This window comes from Panicum virgatum, chromosome 3N (genome assembly GCF_016808335.1).
Source record: "Panicum virgatum strain AP13 chromosome 3N, P.virgatum_v5, whole genome shotgun sequence".
In the NCBI taxonomy this organism is placed as follows: domain Eukaryota; kingdom Viridiplantae; phylum Streptophyta; class Magnoliopsida; order Poales; family Poaceae; genus Panicum; species Panicum virgatum.
The window spans coordinates 7,059,644-7,083,393 of record NC_053147.1 but is presented as its reverse complement, the minus strand read 5'-3'; the positions used below and the strand labels follow the sequence as shown (position 1 = coordinate 7,083,393).

The 23,750-nt window shown below is 46.2% G+C and overlaps 3 protein-coding genes and 1 long non-coding RNA gene across 4 annotated transcripts; 2 read left to right on the top strand and 2 right to left on the bottom strand.

Annotated features, from left to right (window-relative positions):
- Nucleotides 1-1,597: 1,597 nt before the first annotated feature.
- On the bottom strand, nucleotides 1,598-2,320 carry LOC120667492 (atherin-like). The gene has a single exon (XM_039947559.1). It carries the CDS (start codon nucleotides 2,318-2,320, stop codon nucleotides 1,598-1,600), a length of 723 nt encoding a protein of 240 aa, XP_039803493.1.
- A 2,789-nt stretch (nucleotides 2,321-5,109) lies between these two features.
- LOC120664005 lies at nucleotides 5,110-10,537 on the top strand. The gene is made up of 8 exons (XM_039942966.1): nucleotides 5,110-5,355; nucleotides 5,492-5,568; nucleotides 7,457-7,557; nucleotides 7,943-7,994; nucleotides 8,236-8,303; nucleotides 8,533-8,570; nucleotides 10,041-10,115; nucleotides 10,192-10,537. Coding segments are annotated over exons 2-7 (336 nt in total). The 5' UTR covers nucleotides 5,110-5,355; nucleotides 5,492-5,566; the 3' UTR covers nucleotides 10,192-10,537.
- Nucleotides 10,538-10,545: 8 nt separating this feature from the next.
- On the top strand, nucleotides 10,546-11,508 carry LOC120664007. The gene is made up of 3 exons (XR_005670694.1): nucleotides 10,546-10,612; nucleotides 10,956-11,244; nucleotides 11,334-11,508. It is a non-coding gene; the product is annotated as an uncharacterized LOC120664007 (long non-coding RNA).
- A 10,548-nt stretch (nucleotides 11,509-22,056) lies between these two features.
- LOC120667338 (dehydration-responsive element-binding protein 2C-like) lies at nucleotides 22,057-23,474 on the bottom strand. Its single transcript, XM_039947439.1, has one exon. The coding sequence runs from the start codon at nucleotides 23,313-23,315 to the stop codon at nucleotides 22,413-22,415; it is 903 nt and encodes a 300-aa protein (XP_039803373.1). The 5' UTR covers nucleotides 23,316-23,474; the 3' UTR covers nucleotides 22,057-22,412.
- Between the last annotated feature and the right edge of the window lie 276 nt (nucleotides 23,475-23,750).

Below are 23,750 nucleotides of genomic sequence, written 5' to 3'. Positions count from 1 at the left end.
GGAGTAACTTACCTGCGGGGCAAGAGTAGTAAGCTTCAATGGTCCCTGCTCCTCCGGCTGGTCTGTGCTTGGATTGCGCTCCTGTGCTTGTACCCCCGTGAGGTGGGCCCCATCGTCGCTGACCTATCTCTCGCGGTTACACCTTACCAACGAGATTCTTTGTAACGGCCTCGTAGTGAGTCGCTAGTCATCTCACCTAAGGAAGTGTGATGAACAACTGGCGTAGCTCACGGCTTGTGGGTAAAGATGTGCAACCTCTGCAGAGTGTAAAACTGGTATACTAGCCGTGCTCACGGTTATGAGCGGCCCAGATCCTCCTTTTGATTAGTGGAGTTATCTCCTTCCGACGAGGGAGGTGCTTCTCGGGGTTACATTGGTGACTTGGTTCTGGTTTGGATCTCAGTAGTAACATGGTTAATCTTGATTAATTACTATGTAACTGGGTTAATGGTAATTCATCAACTCGTAGTAAATAGCGTTAATAAAATTTTGCCAACACTTAAAAGCTAATGCAGTTGAGTCAGCCAACCTTAGAGCCTCATAGTTTGTGTTATACTTGTTGAGTACAAGTTGTGTACTCACCCTTGCCTCTTCTCTACTTTTTCCTCTTGGATACGTTACTGCTGCTCAGTTCCTGCCGACACGAGGGAGTTCGTCCAGCGCTACCAGGACTACAAGGACTTCTAGGTGTTCGTCTCCCAGTCGACGTCCCTGTGGCGCCCCGCTTCAGCTTCGGAGAGCTTTATTCGTATTTGTACATCGCTTCCGCTGTATCAGACATTTTATCATTATTGTAATAAATAACATTCGTATTTCGATTTATTATATCTTTTTACGTGATATGTGCTATGATATACTGTTCATTCTGTTGTATATACGTGTGACTTGATCCTGGCACGTATATGATTGCTCGGTTTATGTTCTTTTATAAACCGGGTGTTACAAGTAGAGTCCTATTTATAATTAAGTTTATGTAGTGGAGTTTTTGTTTGTAATTACCATAAAGGACAGGGTTTTATTTGAAAAAACCAAGGGTGGAAGGGTTCTTAAGTAATTTAGAAGAAGGGCCAGGGGGTTATGGGCAAGATGCCCTGTCTTCTCCCTCCCCCTCACGCTGAGGAACAGGGGAGGGAGAGGGCTCACCGGCGGCGGCCCTGGGCCGGTGGTCTGGGGCTCTAGGGTGGCCGGGATCATGGGGAAAAAGGGGGTGGAGGCTTGGGGGTTCGATTCCCCTCCCCAATTTCGGAGGAGGGGCCCTGCAGGAGTGGGCGCGGCGGCCATGGTCGCGGCGGACGACTGCGGCCATGGGCGGCGCGAGCAGGTGTGGGGCAAAGGGAGAGAGGGGAGGAAGGAACCCAGTGCGACCCCTACCTTGGGCCGGGGCGACACGAAGAAGCGGGGCGACGGGAGCGGCGGCGCTAGGGAGGAGGGCTGGCGGTCGCGGAGATGGCTGTGGGGTGGAGGAGCGGCGCTGGGGGCTCTTTATAGCCAGGGAAAGACAGTGGGGGGGTCAAGTGCGGCGGTGGCGGTTTGGCGGGACGCGGGCGGAGGCCAGCGAGCGGTGCGGCCGCGTTAATGGCGTCGCGACGCGGCGGCGCTAGTGGCGACGCGGCACATCGGCGATGCCACGGCACGGGCACGTGGCGAGGGCGGCGCTGTGCGGTATAGGGGCGACGGCCCGAGCGGCGAGGGCGTACCGCGCGTGCGTGGGCCGGCGAGCATCACGGCGTGGCTCTGCACACGGAGCGATGGGCGGGGTGGCGGCGATGGCGGGGCGGCGCACGTGGGAGCGGCGCCAAGGCCGGGCGGCAGCAGCGAGCGGCACGGCGGTGCATGTGGCCGCAGGAGCGAGCGGGACCGGGTGCACGCGGTAGGGCGTGCACGCGGGGAAGCGGCAGGGGGGGTGTGCGAGCGGGGCCGGGCTGCAGGGGGGCGCGCGCGTGCGCGGCGGCGCCGAGCCGGGCGAGCGTGTCGCGGCGTGGCGTGCCACGCGCGGCGAGCAGTGCGCGCGTGCGCACGGCTCAGGGGTGGCGCGGTGCACGGCTAGGGAGGGCAGGCGGGTGTGAGCGGAAGGCGGCCGCGCGGCGGTGGCCGGGCCGGGCGAGCTCGGCACATACGCGTGAGCGGGGCAGGGGTGTGCTCGTGGGCACGGCGGGGCACGGGACGTCGAGGCTCGGTGCGCCGGGCGCATGCAGCAGCGGCTCGCGCGGCGGCGGCGAGCACGTGGGCACGTGCGAGCGGCAGCAGGCAAGCGCGTGGGGTCGACCAGCGCGTGGAGGGAGGCGGCCCGTGGCGGGTGCGGGTCAGGGGTGAGCGGCATTCGGAGGGGGGCGCGCGGGAGTGGGGCAGAGCAGAAGGAGGGGAGCCGGGTCGGGCGGCGCTCGGGAGCAGAGGAAGGAGAGAGGAGAAGGGAGGAAGGGAAAGAGAAAAAGAAAAAATGGAGAAAAGAAAAGGAAACGGAAAAAGGAAAAGGGAAGAGAGAGAGAGAGAGAAAAGAGAGAAAGAAAATAGAAAAGGGAAAAAGGGAAGTAAAATGGGAAAAAGAAAAAGGGAAGAGGGAGAGGGGGAGTGAGTGCGCGCCGGCGGTGATGGCAGGGTGCGCGGGCCAAGGGAGGCGCGCGCGGCCGGGTGCGTGGGCTAGGGGAGGCAGCGGCTCGTGCGGCCGGCGATAATCGCGGTCGGCGGTCGCGCGGGCACGGGATGGGACGTCGACGAGGAAAAAGAGAGAGAGAGAGAGTGAGGTACGGTCGGCGACAAAGAAAAGATGGACACGACGAATGGAATCAGATATTGGAAATCGGGTGTTCGGGACAGAGAAAAGATTTTCGGGTGTTAGGGTTCAGGTTTTTAGGAGGTTTTGAGCTCAACGACGAAAAAAGAGTTTTGAAAAATTTTAGCGTGTGATTTATTTGGTGGATTTTTCGGGTCGTTACACCTACTCCCGACGAAGGTCCCCGTGTCCTTCGTCTTTTCTCATCCTGATGCTTGACAACCTTCGGGCGCCGAGGTTCTTCGCAGGCCTCCGGCCACTTCTGAGTGATCAACCGTGACCATCGTATCCGAAGGTGACCTCCCTGGTTCTTCCGAAGATCTTGCTCTCCTAGCTTGTGCTTCCAGGCGAGCAACTGCATCCTTCGGTCCCCCGAAGGTGAGTTCCCTGGCCTGGGGTCATCTCGCGAGCGACCGTCGCTCTTCGGGTGTGCTCGTCTTCCTTCGTTGGAGCCCTGCAAACGAGTTAGGGAGCATTTTCGAGGGTGGCATCGACCTCCGTGAGTCTGTCCAAAGGTCAAATCCCCAACAAGTCTAATTATGGACTAATTAGTCTTAAAAGATTCAGCTCGTGCTAATCAATTAGACTGTGTGATTAATTATTTTTTTAACTGCATTTAATGCTTCATGTATATGTCCGAAGATTCGATGTGACGGGTACTGTGCAAATTTTTTTTGCGAACTAAGGCCGGTCTCAGTGGGAGTTTTATAGGCACATTTATCTAACTAAGAACTAAGTAATTGTGCCAGATGAGTTTTATGTTGCCAAAACTCTCTTCACATTCCATGAAACTCTATCTTTCTCTCTTTTTGCTATGTCAGCAAAAGTAAATGTATTTAATGCCATAAAATCTTCCATCAAACTTCCATTGAGACTGGATTAAGACCTAAAGGCCTAACTCGATACGGTGTCTCTGCACTCTAACCAGGACCAATCTGTCTGCAAAGCAAAAAAAAAAAAAAGTCCAGAGACCCCACGTGCGCCGTGCAGTACACCAAACTGGATTTACCTTGGCGGCCAAGAATTTCCTTGGCGGCCAAAATTAAACCGCCAAGGAAAATTTAATTTTCTTGGCGGAGATAGTAGACAGCCAAGAAATATATATAGCTTGTCGGTTTTGTTGTGTCGCCAAGAAAACGATGGATTTACTTGGCGGTTTCATTGGGCTGCCAAGAAAACGGTGCATTTTCTTGGCGGTTTCTTTGGATCGCCAAGAAAAAAGTGCAATTACTTGGCGGTTGGCAGCCAAGGAAATAATTGGTACATGCATATCATCCTTATTTTCACTTAAACATATACAACATATATAAGTATTAATGTGTTTGTGTTGTTTTAGGTTCAACAACATATATGGCACTTAAATTTGTTGAACTTACTCCTCTCGAGCAAGATTCAAACATGAGAGAAAAATGTCGTGCTCGTGAACTCTCTCTCTCTCTATCAAGATATATGGTGATCAATAGCTAAGCTTATCTTTTTCTTATCAAATTTAATATAACATTGATTTAGCATGTTGGTCCATGAAAATAATTTAATTATAATTTTTTGCTATACGATAATTGTTTGATTTAAATGTATTATGTGTATCAATTGAAATTACTCGGCATTTTATAAATGTTACTAAAACGATCTTTAAGTGATAAACAAATAAATATGCGAGTGCATTTGTGTATTCAAATTCCACATACAAATTTGGAAAAAGATAAATTCATATATTTGTTTACTTCACACTATAGTCTTAGTCACTTTTTAGTTTCTAAAATTTATAATACCCAAACTTTATAGAAAAAATCTAAAATTTAGCTTGAGACCAAAATACATACTTATAACATCCCAAAATAAGTTTCACAAAAAATTGAAATAAGGAAATAGTTTGTTACATTTGGTGTTCATCTCAACATGTTTATAGTCAACTTTCTCCTCTCTTGCAAGATTCAAGTTAAGTGATATCTAACTTTGTCATTTTTGCATCAAAATTTAACATAATATTTTGTCTAAGCATATTTTTCTTTAAAGAATTTAACTATAATTTTTATGCTACAATATACCCTTTGATAATTTAAAAGTATATGTACTTATGAGCAATTAATAATTGTTAAATTCTAATGAACGGGCCTTAAAACATGGGTCTGGCCCAACGAGACGTACTAAACCTGGCACCTAAAATATTGGCGGCAAACCATCCATCCGTCAAAACTTAAAATAAAAAATTGAACTTCCTGCGCGGGCACCAGAGCCTTGAAAATTTGGAATCCAAGCAATCCTGTCCACCCATTCTGCTCTTATCTCCTCGTCTCTCTACTCTCCTACTCCCAGTCTCCCTCCTCACCCAACAGTAGCAAGAACCATGGCCACGCCGGCGCGGCTACAGTGCTCACTACATCCGCAACCACGGGCCCATCCCACGGCTGCGCAGGGACGACGACGGCTGGGCGACCTGGACCGTCGAGGTGTCGGGCCTCGTCCAACGCCCCGCGCGGCTCGCCGTCTGGGACGTGCTCGCCAAGGAAGGCGCGACGTCTGCTTCGAGGGCGCCGAGAACCTCCCCGGCGGCCGGGGGTCCAAGTACGGCACCAGCGTCACACGTGAGTAGGCCATGGAGTATATACTCATCTTCGTCTCCTCCGAGTCCCCCAATTCGTTGCTACTAATTTCAGTCTGTTCTTTAATTTAGATCCAATTTCTTTCACGGCTCAAGATCTATTCTCTCCCCTATATTAGGTTGCAGTCTTGGTGCATGTCCAATCCACACTGCCCTTGACCTCGTTGGCGACTCTAGCACCACCAGCAGCTCACATGTGACAATTTCCCATCTCCCCAAATCCCTGTTGTTTCTTCACTGAGATGCCATATGTGCGTGTGTAGCTATTTGGCCAATCTGGTGGGATCAATTTGTTCTAACCAAAATATTGTGTTGCTCTCGTTGTGTTGGACAAATTAGACTAGCAAATATCTTGTGAATGTGTGATTCGATCTGATTAACTTACACATGCATTTCCTCAATCTTCACTCTCAGACTGGGAAATGTGACATTTCAGTTCAAAGGCAACAGTGATATGACATGTTGTGATGCTAAATGGTCTACCATACCAATTGGTTTCCATTGATTGACATAAGCTGAAGCTTACCTCATTTGAAAAATCCATTTATGTCCTTAATTAGGGTACAATTACTTTTTTTGTCAACGGAGAGTAGTAGCTGTGAAACCATGTTGCAGCTACATAATGTTTTTTTTGTTTTCTTACGTGTCAAAACAAACAACTGATTTGTGTAATTTGCTCTCATGTGATCCATTGGTGAAATATTATTTCGGTATATTTTGCTCTCCTATCCATTGGTTTAATGACAGAAATCTCTATTGCCTATAGTTTCAAGGATGTCTGCCATATCCTTCAAATTACAAAAATATCATACATTTTTATTGTCTCTTCAATTTCAGGATGCCAAGGAAACACCAGAAGGTGAAGAACCCAAATCTGCAGATCAGATCGTGGGTGAAGTTTTGTGTGAGTACATAGTACTGTCAATCAAGCTAGCTCTTAGAGAATTTGTTTATATGGGTTAGAGAGACATGATGGCTTGAGAGCAACTTGGAGTAGCATGGGCACTCATATGCAGCTTTCCTTTCTAGTTTGTTTATCCCTTCTGTATGCAGTGGTGAATAGGGTGTCGTTTTACCTTTGTGTTAAGTGTTGACTAGATCAAGTCCTGTTAGTTTGATTTAATAGTTTTTCAACTGTGTTGATTATAAAAAACCGCATTTGCTATTGGAATATTTATGAATATTTCTGCTCATCAGTAAAGTTGCTGCACAACGGCTATGTATTTGTATGTGCCATATTTTGTTCCTGTAATATTTGAAAGAATGATGATAAGTTGCTGGTCACTACTTTGATCACTGGAACTTGAGATGGATTGAATGCTTGATGGATGCAATTTGAATTACCTATGGATCGGAAACAATACTATTTAACTATAATTTACATTTTTTTAGTTGGTGGTATGTGTTTTTTTGGCGGTTGTCAGCCAAGGAAATTGTGATTTTGACGCCAAGTAAATACCCTTCCTTGGCGGCCATCAACTACCAAGTTAATACATTTTCTTGGCGGTTGAAGGCTGCCAAGTTAATACCTTTTCTTGGCAGCCATCAACCGCCAAGTAAAATTATATTCTTGGCGGGTGATACATTTTCTTGGTACTTTGGCAATTTTAATGGTGCTTTACTTTTCTTTTTTGGCCAAACCGCCAAGTAAATGATTCTTGGCGGCTGGCCGCCAAGTTAATGGAATTTTCTTGGCGCTCTATTTTTGGCGGATTTTGCTTGGCGGCCAGCCGCCAAAAATCATTTCCTTGGCGATTTTGGTATTTTTCTTGGCAGTATTTGTCCGCCAAGGCAATTACGGTTTGGGGTAGTAGTGTGCTCGCGTCGCATGCATCCATGGACGCACGCGATGGCCGATGGTAGCTGTCTCACTGGTTTGGGCTTCGGATCCACACTTTTTGTTGGCGCCCGCCCGCCACGCACCTGCAGGCTGCAGCAGCACACGCAGGTGGTGTGGTGGGTCGCGGGAACGGAGCAGAGCACGTATATGCGCGCGTGTCACGGCTCCCAGCTCGCAGGTGTTGCGGGCCCCCCGCCGCCGAAACCGACACGTGTGCGTGATCTATCAATAATCAATGTCGCAGGGCGTCCACGCGATTTATGAGCGGCACGAATTCGAATGCTTGGAGCCGAGCCGCGCCGGGACCATGTTTACGTACGTGCAGTGCACCGCCGCTACGTCCCGGTACAATGTTCTGCTGCTGTAGGATCACTTTGTGCTGATGGAATATAGGCAGTGTTTAGATCCCTCAAAATTGGATAGAAAAGGTCACATCGCGCACTGTAGCACATTATAACACTTTTCGTTTGTTTGTGGTAAATATTGTCCTACCATGACCTAACTAGGCTCAAAAGATTCATCTCGCAACGTACATCAAACCTATGCAATTAGTTTTTTTATTTACATATATTTATTTCTCCATGTATGAGTCATTTGCTATATTTAATATTTCGATGTGATGGAGATGTGATGGAAAGTTTGAATTTTGGGTGGATTTTTGGTGCATCTAAACACACCCATAGACAAGTGCTTCACAATCTGACATGGGCAATCAATTTTCTCATGATAGATGGAATGCGGGAAAGTGGTCGAAGGGATGCAGGAGAAGGAGATCTCCAAGAGTATGCGCAAGTTAATCTGCTAAGAGAATCCCTTTAATTCAACTAACAAACGAAAAAACAAATAGATGTGAATTTTTTTTGTTTCGATATAGAGTTTCTTGTGGAAATTTTATTTTTCTTAGGCAGTAGATATATTTTCTAAATGCAGGCTACGCGCTATCCAAGGAAACTCATTTATGCTTTTTTTAATAGATTTGAACTTTCTCTGAATTTCTTTGGACTATATGTTCTTATGCTGCAGTGTGTGTTCAAGGCTTCTGCTGAGGCCGTCAGCTACTTTAATTTGGCTGAGATTGGATGGGCCAGATGGTGAGTGCACCAGCAATCAGTTCCTTCTGACGATGTGCTGAAATGATTCCTGCATGTTCCGATGATAAATTCGAAGATTAGGCAGTTCGTGATGGTACATTCATGAACCTTGAGTTGAATGTTTTCACTTTTATGGTTAAGTCTTAGCATATTGCTTCTTACTTTTTTTTCAGCTGTTTGGTTGAGCTTTTCACAGACTTTTGTTTGCTGTCGTGATTTTTCTTGGAAGGAGGGATCGCTAAGAACGGAAGGGGGAAGTCATTCCTGGTGAGATGTCCTAAGCCTGTCTCTTTCTATCATGCTAATGATCCAAGTTTGTTGCCTAGAAATGCTACCGGACTGCTCTTTCATGTGAATTAGATGTATGTTCAGTTGCGCAGGCACATAAAGAATCTGCTCTAATATAGTTTGATATACTATTTGGACATGGAATGAAAGATGATTCAGTTTTTCCTGGTTTTCTCCTTGCCTTGTCTCCTGACCACGACAACATGCAATTACTCTTAACCATCTAATAAAAGTGAGAAGGCAAAGCACCTGTTCCTCAAAAACGATAATATGTCTGTTACCATCCTTAGATGGTTCAAAATTGATACACACGGCCATACATCTGTTTTTTCAGTCTTCTCTTCATTTCATTTAAACAAATAAAGATTGCAAAGCAAACTCAGTACCTTGTGTCTAGCAGGATACATCTATAATGGCTTGCACTTTGAAGGCATTTGCTGGTTATCCTCTTGTCTAACCTCCAGTTTTTGTTTCAGAGGTGACAATGCAAATGTTTCATTAGACTATGGCAATAATAGTACATCGATGAATTTATTTTACCGTTCTTCGCTACATTATTGTTTATGATCTATACGCTACCAAAAAAATAAGAGATGCATAAAGTCAGCAAAAGCAAAAGGATAGATCACCAGGTCTTATTATTCCTTTTTTTTAAGTGATGGACATGTTCTTGAACTTGCAGCTATCAGACAAGAGCCATTTGAGAATTTTGAAACATATTTCTGGGGGCCATTGTTTTTATTTTGTGTATTCATACTAGCTTTCTCTCATAATTTGCAAGATTGACAGAAGCTATGAGCAGCTTCATATATGGATAATTATTTGAAGATACAAGGAGAAATTATTTTTATTGAAATGTTTGTGTTTAAAGCTAACTGGAAGGCAAACATAGGAAGCTCCTGTCTTAAGCCAAGAAGGATTTCAGGAGCGATAGCAGTACGGTTTGAAGTAATAAATCTGGCATATATATATAGCTTCTTTTAAACTCTCAATCAGCATGCTACATAGTACTGGCTCCTTTCTGCACACGTCACAATCAGCATGCTACATATTATGGTGCTGTAATCAATCAACGATGTATTTATTCAGATTTGTGTTCTCATGGTGCCATGAGCTATTGCAAAATTCAGCTGTACGTGCCAGGCTTCAAGTACTTTGATCTCCATGCTATATATGTAGATGCAGTATAAGTTTCAAGATCTTTTTCGGGTTATTCTGTTCAGCTATTCAAAGCAACAGATGCAATTATTGTTTTAAGAATTAATGCTATGTTTGTGGCAGAATATGTTCAATTCCTGGTTGATTTCATATTTGGTGTATTCTTGTTTAGAGAAAACACTGGCTGCATGTACTGTGTGTATATGTAATCCAGTTGATTGTATACTCTAGGCATCATATTTTCATAATATGTGAGTTTCAAGTGCATCCTGATCATGGTAATGCTTGCAGGCAAGTAGATGGATCCATCAAGAAATAATGGTGGTAGAGCTCCTTTTAGTGACATGTCAAGCGCCACTAATCTAGGTAACCTCATATAATTGGTGAGATTTCATGTTGCATACTTGCCCGCTACGTTTATATTCAGACAATTGCGTTGCAGGTTCTCAAAGCGTCTCCAATTGGCGGTGATCGATGGACTCGGTTAAGGCGTGGGTGGCAGCCAACTATGTGGAGGCCATGACGTCGATGCAGCAGTCGCTGCACGTCCCCTACGTGGTCTTCTCCTTCCGCGTTGCCTTCTTCCTCAACGGCATCAAAGGCACGCACCCTCCTTGTGAAGTGCTGCCGCGTCTTGGTCTCGCCATGTTTCGATTTCAGAGCCTCCTGCCGTGCTTAGGGACGTGGCTGTTATTCATGCATGCCTCATAACTGACAACGTGGAGATGGTTCAGGATGGGACGTGGGGCAAGATTTAGGGCAACTGCACGGTGGTTAGGGACTTCGCGGACATGGGCCGATATACCTCAAGGAGTTGCGCGAGAGCTCCCATGATTGTGAGCCCCATTCCACGATTCGATAAGGTACCTGTCTGTCCTCTCACTCCTTGCCAGTTCCCACTGTTTGGTTGTTTAGGATTACCTCCATGTTGTGTGTAATCCTTTGTGATAAGGATGGGTTCATCATGAAAAGGATGTGCTTACCCTTCTTTTTGCTATAAAATACCTTGTTCTGGTAATGTGTCATCACTCGTGTTAGACTGTCACTGAGGTATATTCTGCACAAATCCCACTATCATGGTTGTTGCGCAACACACATCGCCTACATTTTCTTGAAATCAATATTGCAATTGGCAGATTCAAAAAATTAGGGAAGAGTGCGACTTCTAGGTGCACAATGTAAATTCATTTTGAATACTGTTTGCAGATTGCTGGATGTGCCTTCATGTATCTTTGTTGCTCTCCTGTGGTTAGTCGTGGACATACCACTCTACACGGTGATCGCGCTGGTCAAGAGCCCCTACATGCTCTTCGGAGGCTGGCAGAGGCTGCTGTACGACCTCATCAGCCGCGAAGGCCCGTTCCTTGAAACAGTTTGTGTGCCGATCGCTGGCCTGACCATCCTTTTCTGGCCGCTGGTGGTGGTTGGCAGCGTTTTGTTGGCTATTGTCTTGAGCATTTTCGTGGGCCTCTACGGCACAGTCATTGTCTTCCAGGTTACTAAACTGCCAGTGATGAATTATTGCAAATCTGTAGGAAAGATTATGTGATGTCATTTACAATTTTTCTTGCTTTATTTTTGCAGAAGAAATCATTTCAAAGGGGAGTTTCTTATGTTGTGGCCAATGTTGCAGAGTTCAATGAGTACACCAATGAGTTTCTTATTTTTTGCAGAATTTAAATGTTTTAGTAGTCGTTCGATTCAATGTATTCCAACTTTACTTTGTTATATCAATTTTAAATCTCACGTTATGTATAAATATAATTATTTTTAACATGTGATATTTTTAAATATTAATGTCACGTGCATCTCCACTAGTTTAGATAAATATACTATAAAATTATGTACTGAGACTGATGTCACTGACAGTAAGCTTAGTAGTGTTACCCGACCGGAGCTGGCTGGAACGCGCGGACGTGTCGGCGTGCATGCCCGCGCGTGCTTGGGATCGGACTCCACCCGTATTGCTCTCTAACAGCACGTGCGCACGTGCGTATCCTATACTGTATTATACTATGATCCTAGACAGTTATAGGTCATGCATATAGGATAGCAGAAGCAGAGGATACAGACATACAGTGGATCAACACAAACTGCGCGCGCGCGCCATGCATGGCGGCACGTGTGCCTGCGAGTGCTCGATCGATGCATGGATGCTCCCGAGAGCCAGCCCACGAGTCAGGATCACGCCGCAGCCTGTGGGCGGTAAAGGCCATAATTTTTTTTGTCTAGATTATTTAAAGGTCGGACTCTAAAAGAATAGGACTCTAATTTTATTTAATTTTGAGCTAAAAAAATTAAAGGTCAAATAAAATTGTGAAGAGAGTATTAGAACCATGGCCCATTACCACCCCTACCAGCTACGGGCTACCGCAGCCTACAACTCCTAGCGCCGCCGCGCGCCACCTTTGCTAGCTGATCCTGCCCCCCAGCCGTGTAATTTGTTGAGATTGTAGCTCTTCATATTATCCTACTTTCTCCGTTCTGAAATATAGAACATTTTAGCTTTTTTGCCAACAAAATAAAAAGATAGAAAAAAGTATATAGAACATTTTAGCTTTTTTGCCAACAAAATAAAAAAGATAGAAAAAAGTACATATACTTCTTATTAGTTCTCTATTTGATTAATTAATTGCAAGATTACTAGCTAACTATTGGTTGCCGCATCAAAATCTAGGAGATCTCCATTCATTTTATTACTTCCTGGCCCACTCGAATTAATATGGAGAGATTGGACCCAAAAGATCTTAGGATGCCTTACATTTAGATATAAATTTTAAACTCTCTAATGTCTTACATTTCAGGATGAATGGAGTATTAATTTCAGTCTAGCAGTAACAACCGGCCCATCGACAATTGTCATGGGTGTTTAAAAAAACTATATCTATATCAGCCCTCATATATAGAGAGTTTACTTCAAATAAATTAGACATAATTTTTCCTATTTTAATGTCAACCCAACGAAGATGGTTTTGCCCGTGACCCATGCTAAATTTAATTTAGTACAATTTACAAATTCTGGAACACTTTGAAGAACCCAGATCCATGAATGAAGGGGGGGGAAATGGTATTCTGTGCATTTTTCAACTTAACACGAGATGAATACAGTCGCGCGGTGCAATGTGCGCCAACTAGGCAGTGGTAACGCATCAATGATGGCAATAGACTGATCTGCAACGGGTAATGCTTTGCGAGCGTCGCACGTGACGACTCTGCTACGTTTTTGCCAGATCTGACACTGTTCCCACTATTACCAGTTGTTGCTATGGTGGAGGAGCACACCTACATTTGGCACTTATCTAGGTGGAGGAGGTTTGATTTTGGCAGTTATTACCTCATGCACTTCAATGGAATTTGCCTCATCACCATAGGATTCATTCATCTAACGAGACTCAAGGGAGAGGGTGTCATATACTACCCTTGTATTCGAATCCGAACTCATCACTCAAGTCTCAGAGCAGCAATGCCCGATATCTAGACTTCATACGCAAGCGCTTAATTAAGTGGTGCAAATCACATCATGCCGCGTTGAATTTTGTATGTTGTCAAGATTTATACCCCATAGGTGGTGGCAACGTATAAAGAACATTCGAGAAACTTTGGATGGTAAAGCTTGGACTTCCTAAATGAGCGCCGTTAGCGGCCCAAACGAACCACGTGGTATGAGCGGTGCAGAACAGGGGGTGTTTAGTTGCGCTCCGTAAATTTTTTGAAAAGACATCTTTTTATATTTGAAGTACTAAATATAGATTAATCACAAAAATAATTACAGAACTCGTCTGTAAATCGCGAGACGAATTTAATGATCCTAATTAATCCATCGTTAGAGGTTGTACTGTAGCATTACTGTAGCAATTTAGCGCCTGATTACAACCTAATTAGGTTCATTAAATTCGTCTCGCCATTTACAGACAGCAGTCGCAATGCGTTTTTTATTTCGTCTAGATTTAAGTCTCCATGCAGGTGCCGGAAAAAAATTTGGAATTTTAAATTTTGTAACTAAACACGGGCCAGATCACGTCATGCCATAGTAGCCCAGGGCAATACCACGTGGCTTAGTAGCGCATGCCACTCACGCGTGCTGGATCGAAGCTGTCTACCAAGATCCAAGTTTCTCTTGGCGGATGTCACCTAAACAATACGGCGCAGGCCAACACCACGTGGCTTAGTAGCGCAGGCCACTCACGTGTGCTGGATCGAAGCTGTGTGCCAAGATCCAAGTTTCTCTTAGTGGATGTGATTTAAACAACACGGTGCAGGCCAACACCATGTGACTTATTAGTGCAGGCCACTCATGCATGCTAGATCTAAGTTGTCTTCCAAGATCCAAGTCTCTCTAGGCTGTGATCTAAACAACATCCCAAAGGTCTCCGAGCCTCCTATGATCTAGATAACTCCTAGAAGAACTTTCGAAAGAAATCCTAACTTTACATACATTTGGATGACTACGATTTATTTTAACCGAGATCTAATAGACAACCAAGCACACAATGTCTGTCAACATCCAAGTATCTCGAGACGGTGATGATCTAAGCTATAGCCGAATCTGCCAAGATCCAAACTTCTTTGTTTTTTTTTTTTGAAGTAAAAGAACCAAACCTCTCTGGATGGTGTGTTCTCAACAACCTTATGAAGAACTTTCGACAAAACTGCCACGTAGCATGTAGCCTAGCGATTATAAGAGCATCGGTAGCATCTAAGGTCCTGGGTTCAACTTCTCTTGGGACCGAATATTCTTGGATTTAACAGCGTTGTGCATTCAGTGGTAGGCGATATTCTCATCGACAGCGAGACGCTGTGGTGACTTCATCAATCTTGAGAATTTGCCGGCTCAGTCTTCGAAGATGCTCATAGGGCTACGGTTTGCGTACATGTGTTCATAGAGTGCGAGTGTGTGTGCGTTGTGAGTATCTGAGTTGTACTGTATAATCTCAAAAAAAAAAAGGGTGGAGATGATATTTGAGCAAGTTCAAACGGACCACCTAGGACACTTGGATGGCTGTATTTTTTGGGCTAAGATATGGAGGACAACCTAGCTAAGGGCAATTACATTGATCGAATTTTGCCACATCAACTTAAGATGATATAACAAACAAATATATATTGGATTATTTTGTAAGTTTTCTCATAGTAAATACATAATTCATAATTTCTACATAAAAAATGAAATATTACGAGTTGTATAACACAACAACAACTCGTGCAATAGTGAGAAAGTGATTTTATAGTTCTAAATTTTAGTGAGGTGCATGGTTGTCTCGCAAAATAACCATACCACTACTACAGAATAGGCCTTTGTTCCAGGCCATTTGTCCTGACTGCCTTTGGACCCGAGACAAAAGGTGGCTTTTGTCCCGGGTCCAACGGCTAGCCGGGCCGGCGGGGGGACATGGACCTTTTGTCCCGGTTGGAGCCACCAACCGGGACAAAAAGAGGGCCTTTTGTCCCGGTTGGTGCCTCCAACTGAGACAAAAGACTGCGCGGACCTTTTGTCCCGGTTGGAGCCACCAACCGGGACCAATGGCTAAGATTCTATCCCGGTTGAAACAACAGCCTGGGACAAAAGGTGATGGTCGGCCTCTCCCTCTTGATAGTTTCGAAGTCCGTGGCTCTTATCTGCCACTCATTTCTCTACTTCTCCTCTCTCTCTACCTTATCCCTCTCTCTATCTTGCTAGCGCGAGCAGCAGGCCGCGGGCCGCCGCCGACCGCGCAGCGCGCGAGCCACCGCCGGCAGCGGAGGCGCGCGAGCCGCCGCCGCGGCAGAGGGCACCGGCCACCACGGAGCGCGCGGACGCCGTGAGGAGCTGGCCGCGGGCCGGCCGCCGCCGCCGCCGCCGCTGCCGCCGACACGAAGCGCGCGGGCCCGCCGCCACCACAAAGCGCGAAACTTACCGCCACGCGGAGCGCGCCGAAGCGGGCCGCCGCCGGCCACTGCCGCGGGAGCCATCCGTCAGTTTTTTTCTTACTTTTTAGAAATAGATATGCTTATCGGATTGTATGGATTGTATCTTGTGATGGATTCTTTGAATGATTTGCTGGATCTATTGATTTTGTATGGTCGCTTCAATATTTGGTGATTGATTCTTTGAATAATTTGTCGACACTATTGGTGGGGATGCAAGGGGAATGGGAGGGGATGAAAGCCGCGTGGACGGCCTGGCCAAACTCCGGTGGGCGGCGCGGCCAGACCCGGCGAACGGCGGCGCATACGGGCTGGCTGATGGAGGCTGAATTTTTTTTATTGTTAAAAATTACATTTGTCCCGGTTCCATAGCCGTCGGGATAAAATGTCGGACACATTTATCTCGGATGAGCAGTCCTGGTTGAAAAATCGGGACAAAAGCTCCTTACCAACCGGGACTATATGCACTTTCTGTAGTAGTGTACTATTTTCTCTTCTCCCTCTCTCTCTCCCTACCTAATAAAAAATTTCCGCTACCTAATAAAAAATTCCACTACCTAATAAAAAATCACACGTGAACTTGCATTAGACAATCATACGTGAATTTGCATTAGACTGCTAAGTGCTAACGTTGCTGACGTGTAGAGGAGTGAGTTCCGAAGAACTTTCGAGAACTCTCCAGAAACACAGGTTGGACAGTTGTGATCACCTCAGGCCGAGATCCTGCGTCGCGTAAAAAAGAAGGTTCGAACGAATGACGTGGCACAACCAGGGCTCCGGACTCGAGAATGGTGCAACAGGGCCCGTTTGGTTGCCTAAGGGCAGTAACAAATACACTCTACCATGGAATCTAAGCCTCCTATTTATTGTATTTTGCTGATATGACAGTATATTTATAGAAGAGAGGGAGGGAAATCAAGACTCCAAGTCTTATTTAGATTCCAAATCTTCACGCAAATCAAGAATGAATGTGAGAGAGACAAGTGGGCTATATAAACCAAAGTAACACACTTTGCATTAGGAAGTATATTTTCTTGTGACGGAGTGTTTGAGGCTTAGACTCTATGCGTAGAGTCTGCATTGGGATTGCCCTAACTCTTGGTAGCGCTAGAAACTTTGACCATTAATTACAAGTGTCAAATTAAGTTAGTTTACAAAATTAATTTCAGAACCTCTACATTGTGACAACCCAGATTCTTAAAACGCTAATTAAGAATTAATCCTCCGAAGATGCATTGTGATGTGGGTTTAATTTGAACACCTACACGTGTTTATACGTGTGTTAACAAAATTTAAACCTTAATTCGGGAACCATTCGTAACATTTAAACCACTGAGAGAACACGCCCAAACTGTTAATGGCAATTCAGCATGGGTTAGACCTAAAACGAGCAAGGAAGTTATAAACAAAAATTAGGAATAAAACATATCAAATTAATTTGACCCTAAGTCAGAACACGTGAATAACTTTTTAACCATTGCGAGTATACTTATGAAATTGCATAGACATCTCACCAACATCATGATGAACCAAAGTCTAGTTGAACTCAAGAGGAGAAAATAAAATTTTGCACATGAAATGACAAGTTGTTTCAACTCAAGTTTTATAACATATATTGATTTTGAAAATTATTTAATTAGGCATAAAAGGTAAAATTCAAACCGTTGCTTAAATAAACTTTTGCCTAAAACCAAAGTTGTAAAGTTTTATATGACAAACAACTTTCATGTTTAAAGTTTTTCAAGTTGACATGCAAAATTTGGAGAAAATTTTGAAATCCAAACTGTGTAGGGAACTCTTGGTTACCTTTAAGTTTCAAATTTTAACTTTCAAATGGAGCTTCAAATGAAAATGTGCCTGAAATGAGAGTTGTAGGATTTGGAATTTTGAACAATTTTCGTATTGAAATTTTTTCAAGTTTGAATGGAAAATCGTGAAAAAAAATCGTAGTCAAAATCACTGTTCGAGCTGACCGTTTTCCTTCTCTCTTCCTCTCTCTTCTCCCTCCCTTTACTCTGTGCTGTCGCCGTCGCCGCGCCGCGCCACGCCAGAGCCACTCGAGAGCGCTGCTGCCTCGCTGCGCCGCGCCATCAACACCTCCGCTGCGCCCTCGCCGCCCCGCCACGGCACACCGCCATCAATGACCTCGATGCGCCCTCGCCGCCCGGCCACGCCACCACGTGCTGCTGCCTTGCTGTGTCGCGCTCGCCCTTACCTTGCGCCTCACCCCTGCAGTGCCCCGGCCCTCCCCATCCCCTCCTCCTCTCTTCCTGGCCGCCTATAAAAGGCCCAGCCCGAGCTCCTTGCGTGCCCACGGCGCCGCCATCTGCCATTGCCGCCCGAGCTCTGAGCTCGCCGCGGACCGCCGTCCTCGACCTCCACATTGCCCGATTAAACCCCACCAGCAGCTTCGCCTTATCCCAGTGACGCTCCTCGACCCAGCCGGTCATCCCCATCGCCACCGGCGCACCGCCGTTGCGGACAGAGTCGCCGTCAGCCGCCCGCTCGCCGCAGAACCCCCTCCTCCGCCCCACCTCGCCCCCAACGGACCCCCAACCACCTTCCTCGTGCCTTGGTGAAGCTTCTCAGCCAGCTCGCCGCCGCCCAAAGCCGCCGGAGCGCCGCCCCCGCCACGTCCGCCCGCCGCCCGCCCCTGCTCACCGTGGTCGACGCGCCACAGACCGCCTCCACGCACACCGAGACTACCTACGGGTTCCACTTGAGCCCCTGGTGCTAATCCCCCACTTCCCCCTCGCCGCCGGCGAGCGACCTCGCCGGATTTTAGCCCCCAAGGTCCGCCCCTCCCCTGTTAAGTCCGGCGGGGACCTATTTGCAAGTCACCAAAACTTTCCAGGGGTATATATGCGAGAGTCGGTTTTGTTTTTCTTTTTGTTTCCAAAAATAGCGAATTTGTAAAATCGATTTAAATTTGTAGAAAAATCAGAAAAATGCAAACTCAACTGTTATGGAATACTTGTGACTAGATCTATAACTTTTGTTACATGGACTTTTTATTTTGCTCAATATTATTTGCTCTTTTTAAAATACAAAGACAATGTAGCTTTTGTTGTATATCAAGTTGTATCCACTGAATGTCTACCGTTTTTTTGGTCAGTATGTTGCATGTTAGAAGGTTAACCTTGTGTAAAAGTTTGAGATCCATTTGACACTCCTAGCTGTAGGTTTTATTTAGGACTTGATGTATGCCTAGAATAAATAGTTTTATTTATCCAAGTTGTTATGATATGACTCATAGGTTAAAACTTTTACAGTACCTTTAGTTTGGTTCCCAGGTTGTACATAAAAAGTTTGAGAATTTTTAGTTAAACCCAACTGGACCAAATGATTTTTGGTAAGGAGAAATACATTAAATCAAGGAAAATAGTTGCTATGACTGGAAAACATGATATTTTGACCATAGGTCTATTATCTTCACCTAATCACTCTGTAAAAATTTGAGGCTCAGTATCTAAGTATAATGGTTTGTACAAATTAATCTTGATCTATGCCACTATATATTGCTTTATTTTTCATGCCTTGTATGTTTCTCTTTTAAAGCTGAAAAATTTATAGTAGGTTCATCATCAGATCCTCAACACTTAGTTAAAGTTTCGTTACTAGTACTCGCATGGTTTCGCCTGTACAATTTAATCTTGATTCTAGTAGAAGCAGCTTACGCTATTGTTAGTGATTAATCTGCTTGACGAAAATGTCTGAAATTTTTGACAATAGGTTTGTATTTCAGCAAAGTACTCTGTATAAAAATCTTAGCACTGGAAATTATCTTTAACAACAGTTAGGAATAATTCGTGTTTGTTCATGAAAATTGCTTTTATAAAAAGGCAAAACCCTCACTTACTTAATGTGAAATAGTTAATCTAGATAATACTCTATAAACGATTACCCAAGAAAATGTAAAGGAAAAATTTTACAACTTTATAGTGAAATAAATAATAAATTGTTACGGTCACACAACTCATGCATGCGCATTTCATATAGATACGCCTACTCTCGCCGACGGTACGTACGAGCTGGTGCCGGAGTCCGAGAGTGAGCAGCGTGAAGCCCAAGCTAATCTAACTGAAGCCACCGAAGATCCGAACCAAAGTTCGGAAGAGCCCAAGGCTAACTTTGCTTAGCAAGGCAAGCCCCGGAGCATGTCCTATCTATTTTAAATTTATGCAACTGCTTATATTCCTATCTACTTGTGCATTTAAGTTTGTAGGAATTGTTTGAAACCCAAGTTGCATAATCTTAAGTACCCATATTTGAATACTAGCATGTATAGGTCGCTAGTTGGCTATGATAATGGTTCGGTAGAAGTCGAGTGATTTCCTGTCACTCGCGAGCTCATAGGAGTTGAATGTCTACTACATGCTGCAATCATAAGGTTTACGGGCGGGGTTGTTGTACTTGTGATACCCCGTCTGTTTAGTGAAAATGGATAAGACCACAGTGTGTGGTAGTGGTGGTTAAGCGTTTGAACGTACTAACCACATGCCGAGAAATATGGTAATCGGTAAGCTTAAGTACCTGATCGGCCCGGGGAGTGGACTTTTCCCTCACCCTCTTTGAAATGTTTCTCATGCGGCCACATGTGGGTGCAAGCGTGGTCACGACCCGGCGTCAACCGTGGCGTGGGGCTCTTGTAGTCGAAGGGGTGACCCTGATCCACGAACCGGAAAGAAAGGGGAAATGTTGCGTGGGGACTGGGTTCCCATGCGTGTGTTTAGGTCTGTCTGGCCAGGTTAACAAATTCGATTCGAATCGTTCGCTTCTCATGATTTGGGACTGCTTAACTCTTTTGCCACATAGAGTAAGAAGTGGAATAATGAGGATGATGAATATGGTTGAATGATGCAAAATAATTATTTTCCACCATGTATGCTATTGGATAGATGCTCACCTAGATTGGTTAATTGAACTAGAATTTGGAAGCTAAAATCTTAAATTAAGGATCTACTCTTTACTGCTTTTCGGCAAAACAAACCCCTCAAGCCAAAAGCCTTGCATGTCTAGATTAAGGGCTAAGTATATCCTTAGTCGGGTAAGCCTTGCTGAGTATTAGTATACTCAGTCTTGCTTGTGGCTCAACTTTGTTTCAGGTGATATGTTTGAAGATCAGATAGCTAGCTTGACTTGGCCATGTACTTTACCTCCTGGTTGGTCGGTGGAGTGGGATACGACTCCGGCCAACGATGACAATGCCGAGTGATGTCATGTACGGGCTTCATCATGACATCTTGTATCGTCATTTAGAACTCGCTTTATTTCCGCTGCAGTTGAACTCTGAACTACTTTCAATTTGAACTTCAAGTACCTTTCTGAGATTTCGAGCTTGGTTTGTAATAATTAAGTTAAGACTCTGTAATGTAATGTATTTGTGAAATGTTGTACTCTCTGGACTCATCTTCGTGTGAGTTGCATGTAAGCTTTGGGTTCGATCGACGCTCAGGTGGATTCTTCGGGACTTTACCCGACAGCACTGCCGGATTACTCCGTTTGAAGTGCGTGTCAGCCGGGATTACCTTTAGGGTGGTGGTTAGCGCACTTGAGCCGGATTAATTTGGGCGGTTCTGCCACAACCATGGACCCTAAAGAATCTTTGACCGCGTAATTAGAACACGGGAACATATCTGGTGGAAACCACAACTTCATAAAAACACATGCAAACTATGATAAAAAAGTCGTCTAAATTCACCAAAAAATCACACATGTAGATGATATGATGATACACAATTTTGTAAAATATCTTGTCCAAACTCGACTTAATTTGTGAGATATAAAAATAACAAATTTCAAACCAGAAAGCTGTCCAGATGATTTGTTAGAAATTTGTTACTTTTATATCTTACAAACAAACAAAATCTAGTTTGGACAAATTATTTTACAAAGTTGTGTATCATCATATCATCTACATGTGTGATTTTTTTTAAAATTTAGATGACTTTTTTACTATAGTTTGCAAAAGTTTTCACGAAGATTGTGGTTTCCACTGGATACGTTTCCTTAGAACACTATGAACCCTAAAGAATCTTTGACCAATCTTTGACCGTAGCATCACTGTAGCTAATCATCGATTAATTACCGTCATTAGATTTGTTATAAAAAATTACATCTATCTTTAGAAAAATTTTACAAATAAATTTTATTTAGTACTACATGCATATAAAATTCGTGCGCTAGTTTGAAGAAAACAAACAGGGCCAGAGAAGAGATGTGCATGTATGCAGTGCCGGCACGTAGCTATCAAATGCTCGAGTACCATATGTACATTACATTATACACACATTAGCACTGTACATACATAACTTATATGTGAAAGCCCGCACGCGCGAGGCATTTGTATTTTTGGCTATACAATACCACTACTGTATTCGTACGTACGTACGGCGACCCAGGTGCAATGTACCATCAGTACCACACCACTACAGTACAAAGCTCTAGCTCGCAACTCATACATACACATGCATACACACTAGTCGATATACTGTACAAACCTGAAGCAGAGATCGGTCGAAATGAAACCCACGGAAAGAGGAGGAATTGAGAAAGAACATATAGATCATGTCCTCGCGCGCGCGTCGATCCACTTCGCCACTTACACAAGCTCGATCGACCCGCTAGCTCCCTCCTCGATCGCCGGCGGCCGCTGATGGAGGCTGGCGGCGACGGCCGGCGATCGATGAAGCTAGCTAGCTAGCAAGGCAGTCGAGTTGGCGCGTCATCGGCGGATGAGTCGAGTCGCCGTCCAGTCAATTAAAGAGGGACGACCTGCAGGGCGGAGTCGAGCATCATGGCCGGCGACGGCGGCCAGGCGACGGTGTGGTCCCAGATGCCGCCGCCGGCGGCCTCGTCGAACACCTCGGGGGGCACCTCCTGGAAGCCCCCGAGGCCGAAGTCCTCCGCCTTGGGCAGCCGCGACACGTAGTCCTCGAAGTCCTCCGCCTCGGCCTGCTGCTGCTGCTGGTGGAGGTGGTCCGCGGCCGCCGCCAGCTCGTCCGCTATCATCTGCTGCATCGCCGCCGTCGGGGTCGTCGCCGCCGAGGAACTGGAATTGGAGTAGTTGGAGCAGTTGGAGTTGGGCGAGGCGTCGTCGGCGGAGCTGCAGGGCGCGGAGTGCGTCATCGCCGCGGCCATCATCACGGGCTCCTGCTGCTTGTAGTTGTAGTACTGGTGGTGGCGCCCAGGGGAGGACGGTGACACCGCCGGGGACGCCTTCATGACCACCATGTTATTGTTCGCCGCCGCCGCCGCCGCCTGGGGGAGCGCGGGCATGAGGTTGAGCCTGGCGCAGTCCCCGTAGAGCGCCCTGGCGGCGGCGTCGTAGGCGCGCGCGGCGTCGAGCGCGGTGGCGAAGGTGCCGAGCCAGAGGCGCGCGCCGCGGTTGGGCTCGCGGATCTCGGCCACCCACTTGCCCCAGGTCCGCTGCCGGACGCCGCGGAACGGGCACCGCTGGTTCTCCGGCCCGCCCTTCCCCTTCATGCACCCCTTCCGCGACCGCCGCAGCGGGCAGCACTTGCGCCCGCCGCCGCTGCCGGCGCCCTTCTGCTGGTGCTGCTGCGGCTGCCGGCCACCACCACCATCCGCCCCTGCAGGCACGCCCTGCTGGTGAAACGGCGGCAGCGGGAGCCGCCGCTGCTGCTGCGCCACCACATCCATGGCCGCCAGCCAAGCAATCAATTCCGGCGACGACTAGCTACCTACCTACCTACCTAGGTAGTTATATAGAACTGGCGGCTACTACTGAGCCTGCCTGCTGATGCAAATCTTTCCGGAGATCGATGATCGATCCTGTACGTGAAGGCTTGCCTTGCCCGGCGCCGGGTATTTATAGGCGCGGCGGGGGGGCCGGGGATGGGGTGTGTGCAGTTGGCATGCATGCCGATGCAATGAAGGCGGGAGGGGATGGATAGAGACAAGCGGGGCCGGCGGGTGGCGGGGCGGCCGGCCGGCGCCTGGCACTGCATGGCGCCTCCGTGTAGGGTGGGGCGCCGCCGTGGTCGCAGCACCGGGGCCAGGTGGCCTGCCCGCGGCCCTGGCCGGGTGAGGTCAGCCGGAGGTCGGGGTGGGCCCCCGGTCCCGATCCACTCAGCA

Coding starts and splice junctions, on each gene's coding strand:
- LOC120664005 (XM_039942966.1), top strand. Junction 7,558..7,942: donor TGCACCGCCGCTACGTCCCG/GTACAATGTTCT, acceptor TTCTCATGATAG/ATGGAATGCGGGAAAGTGGT. Junction 8,571..10,040: donor GAAGGGGGAAGTCATTCCTG/GTGAGATGTCCT, acceptor TAATGCTTGCAG/GCAAGTAGATGGATCCATCA.
- LOC120667492 (XM_039947559.1), bottom strand. CDS start 2,320: ATGCCGCTCACCCCTGACCCGCACCCGCCACGGGCCGCCTCCCTCCAC.
- LOC120667338 (XM_039947439.1), bottom strand. CDS start 23,315: ATGGATGTGGTGGCGCAGCAGCAGCGGCGGCTCCCGCTGCCGCCGTTT.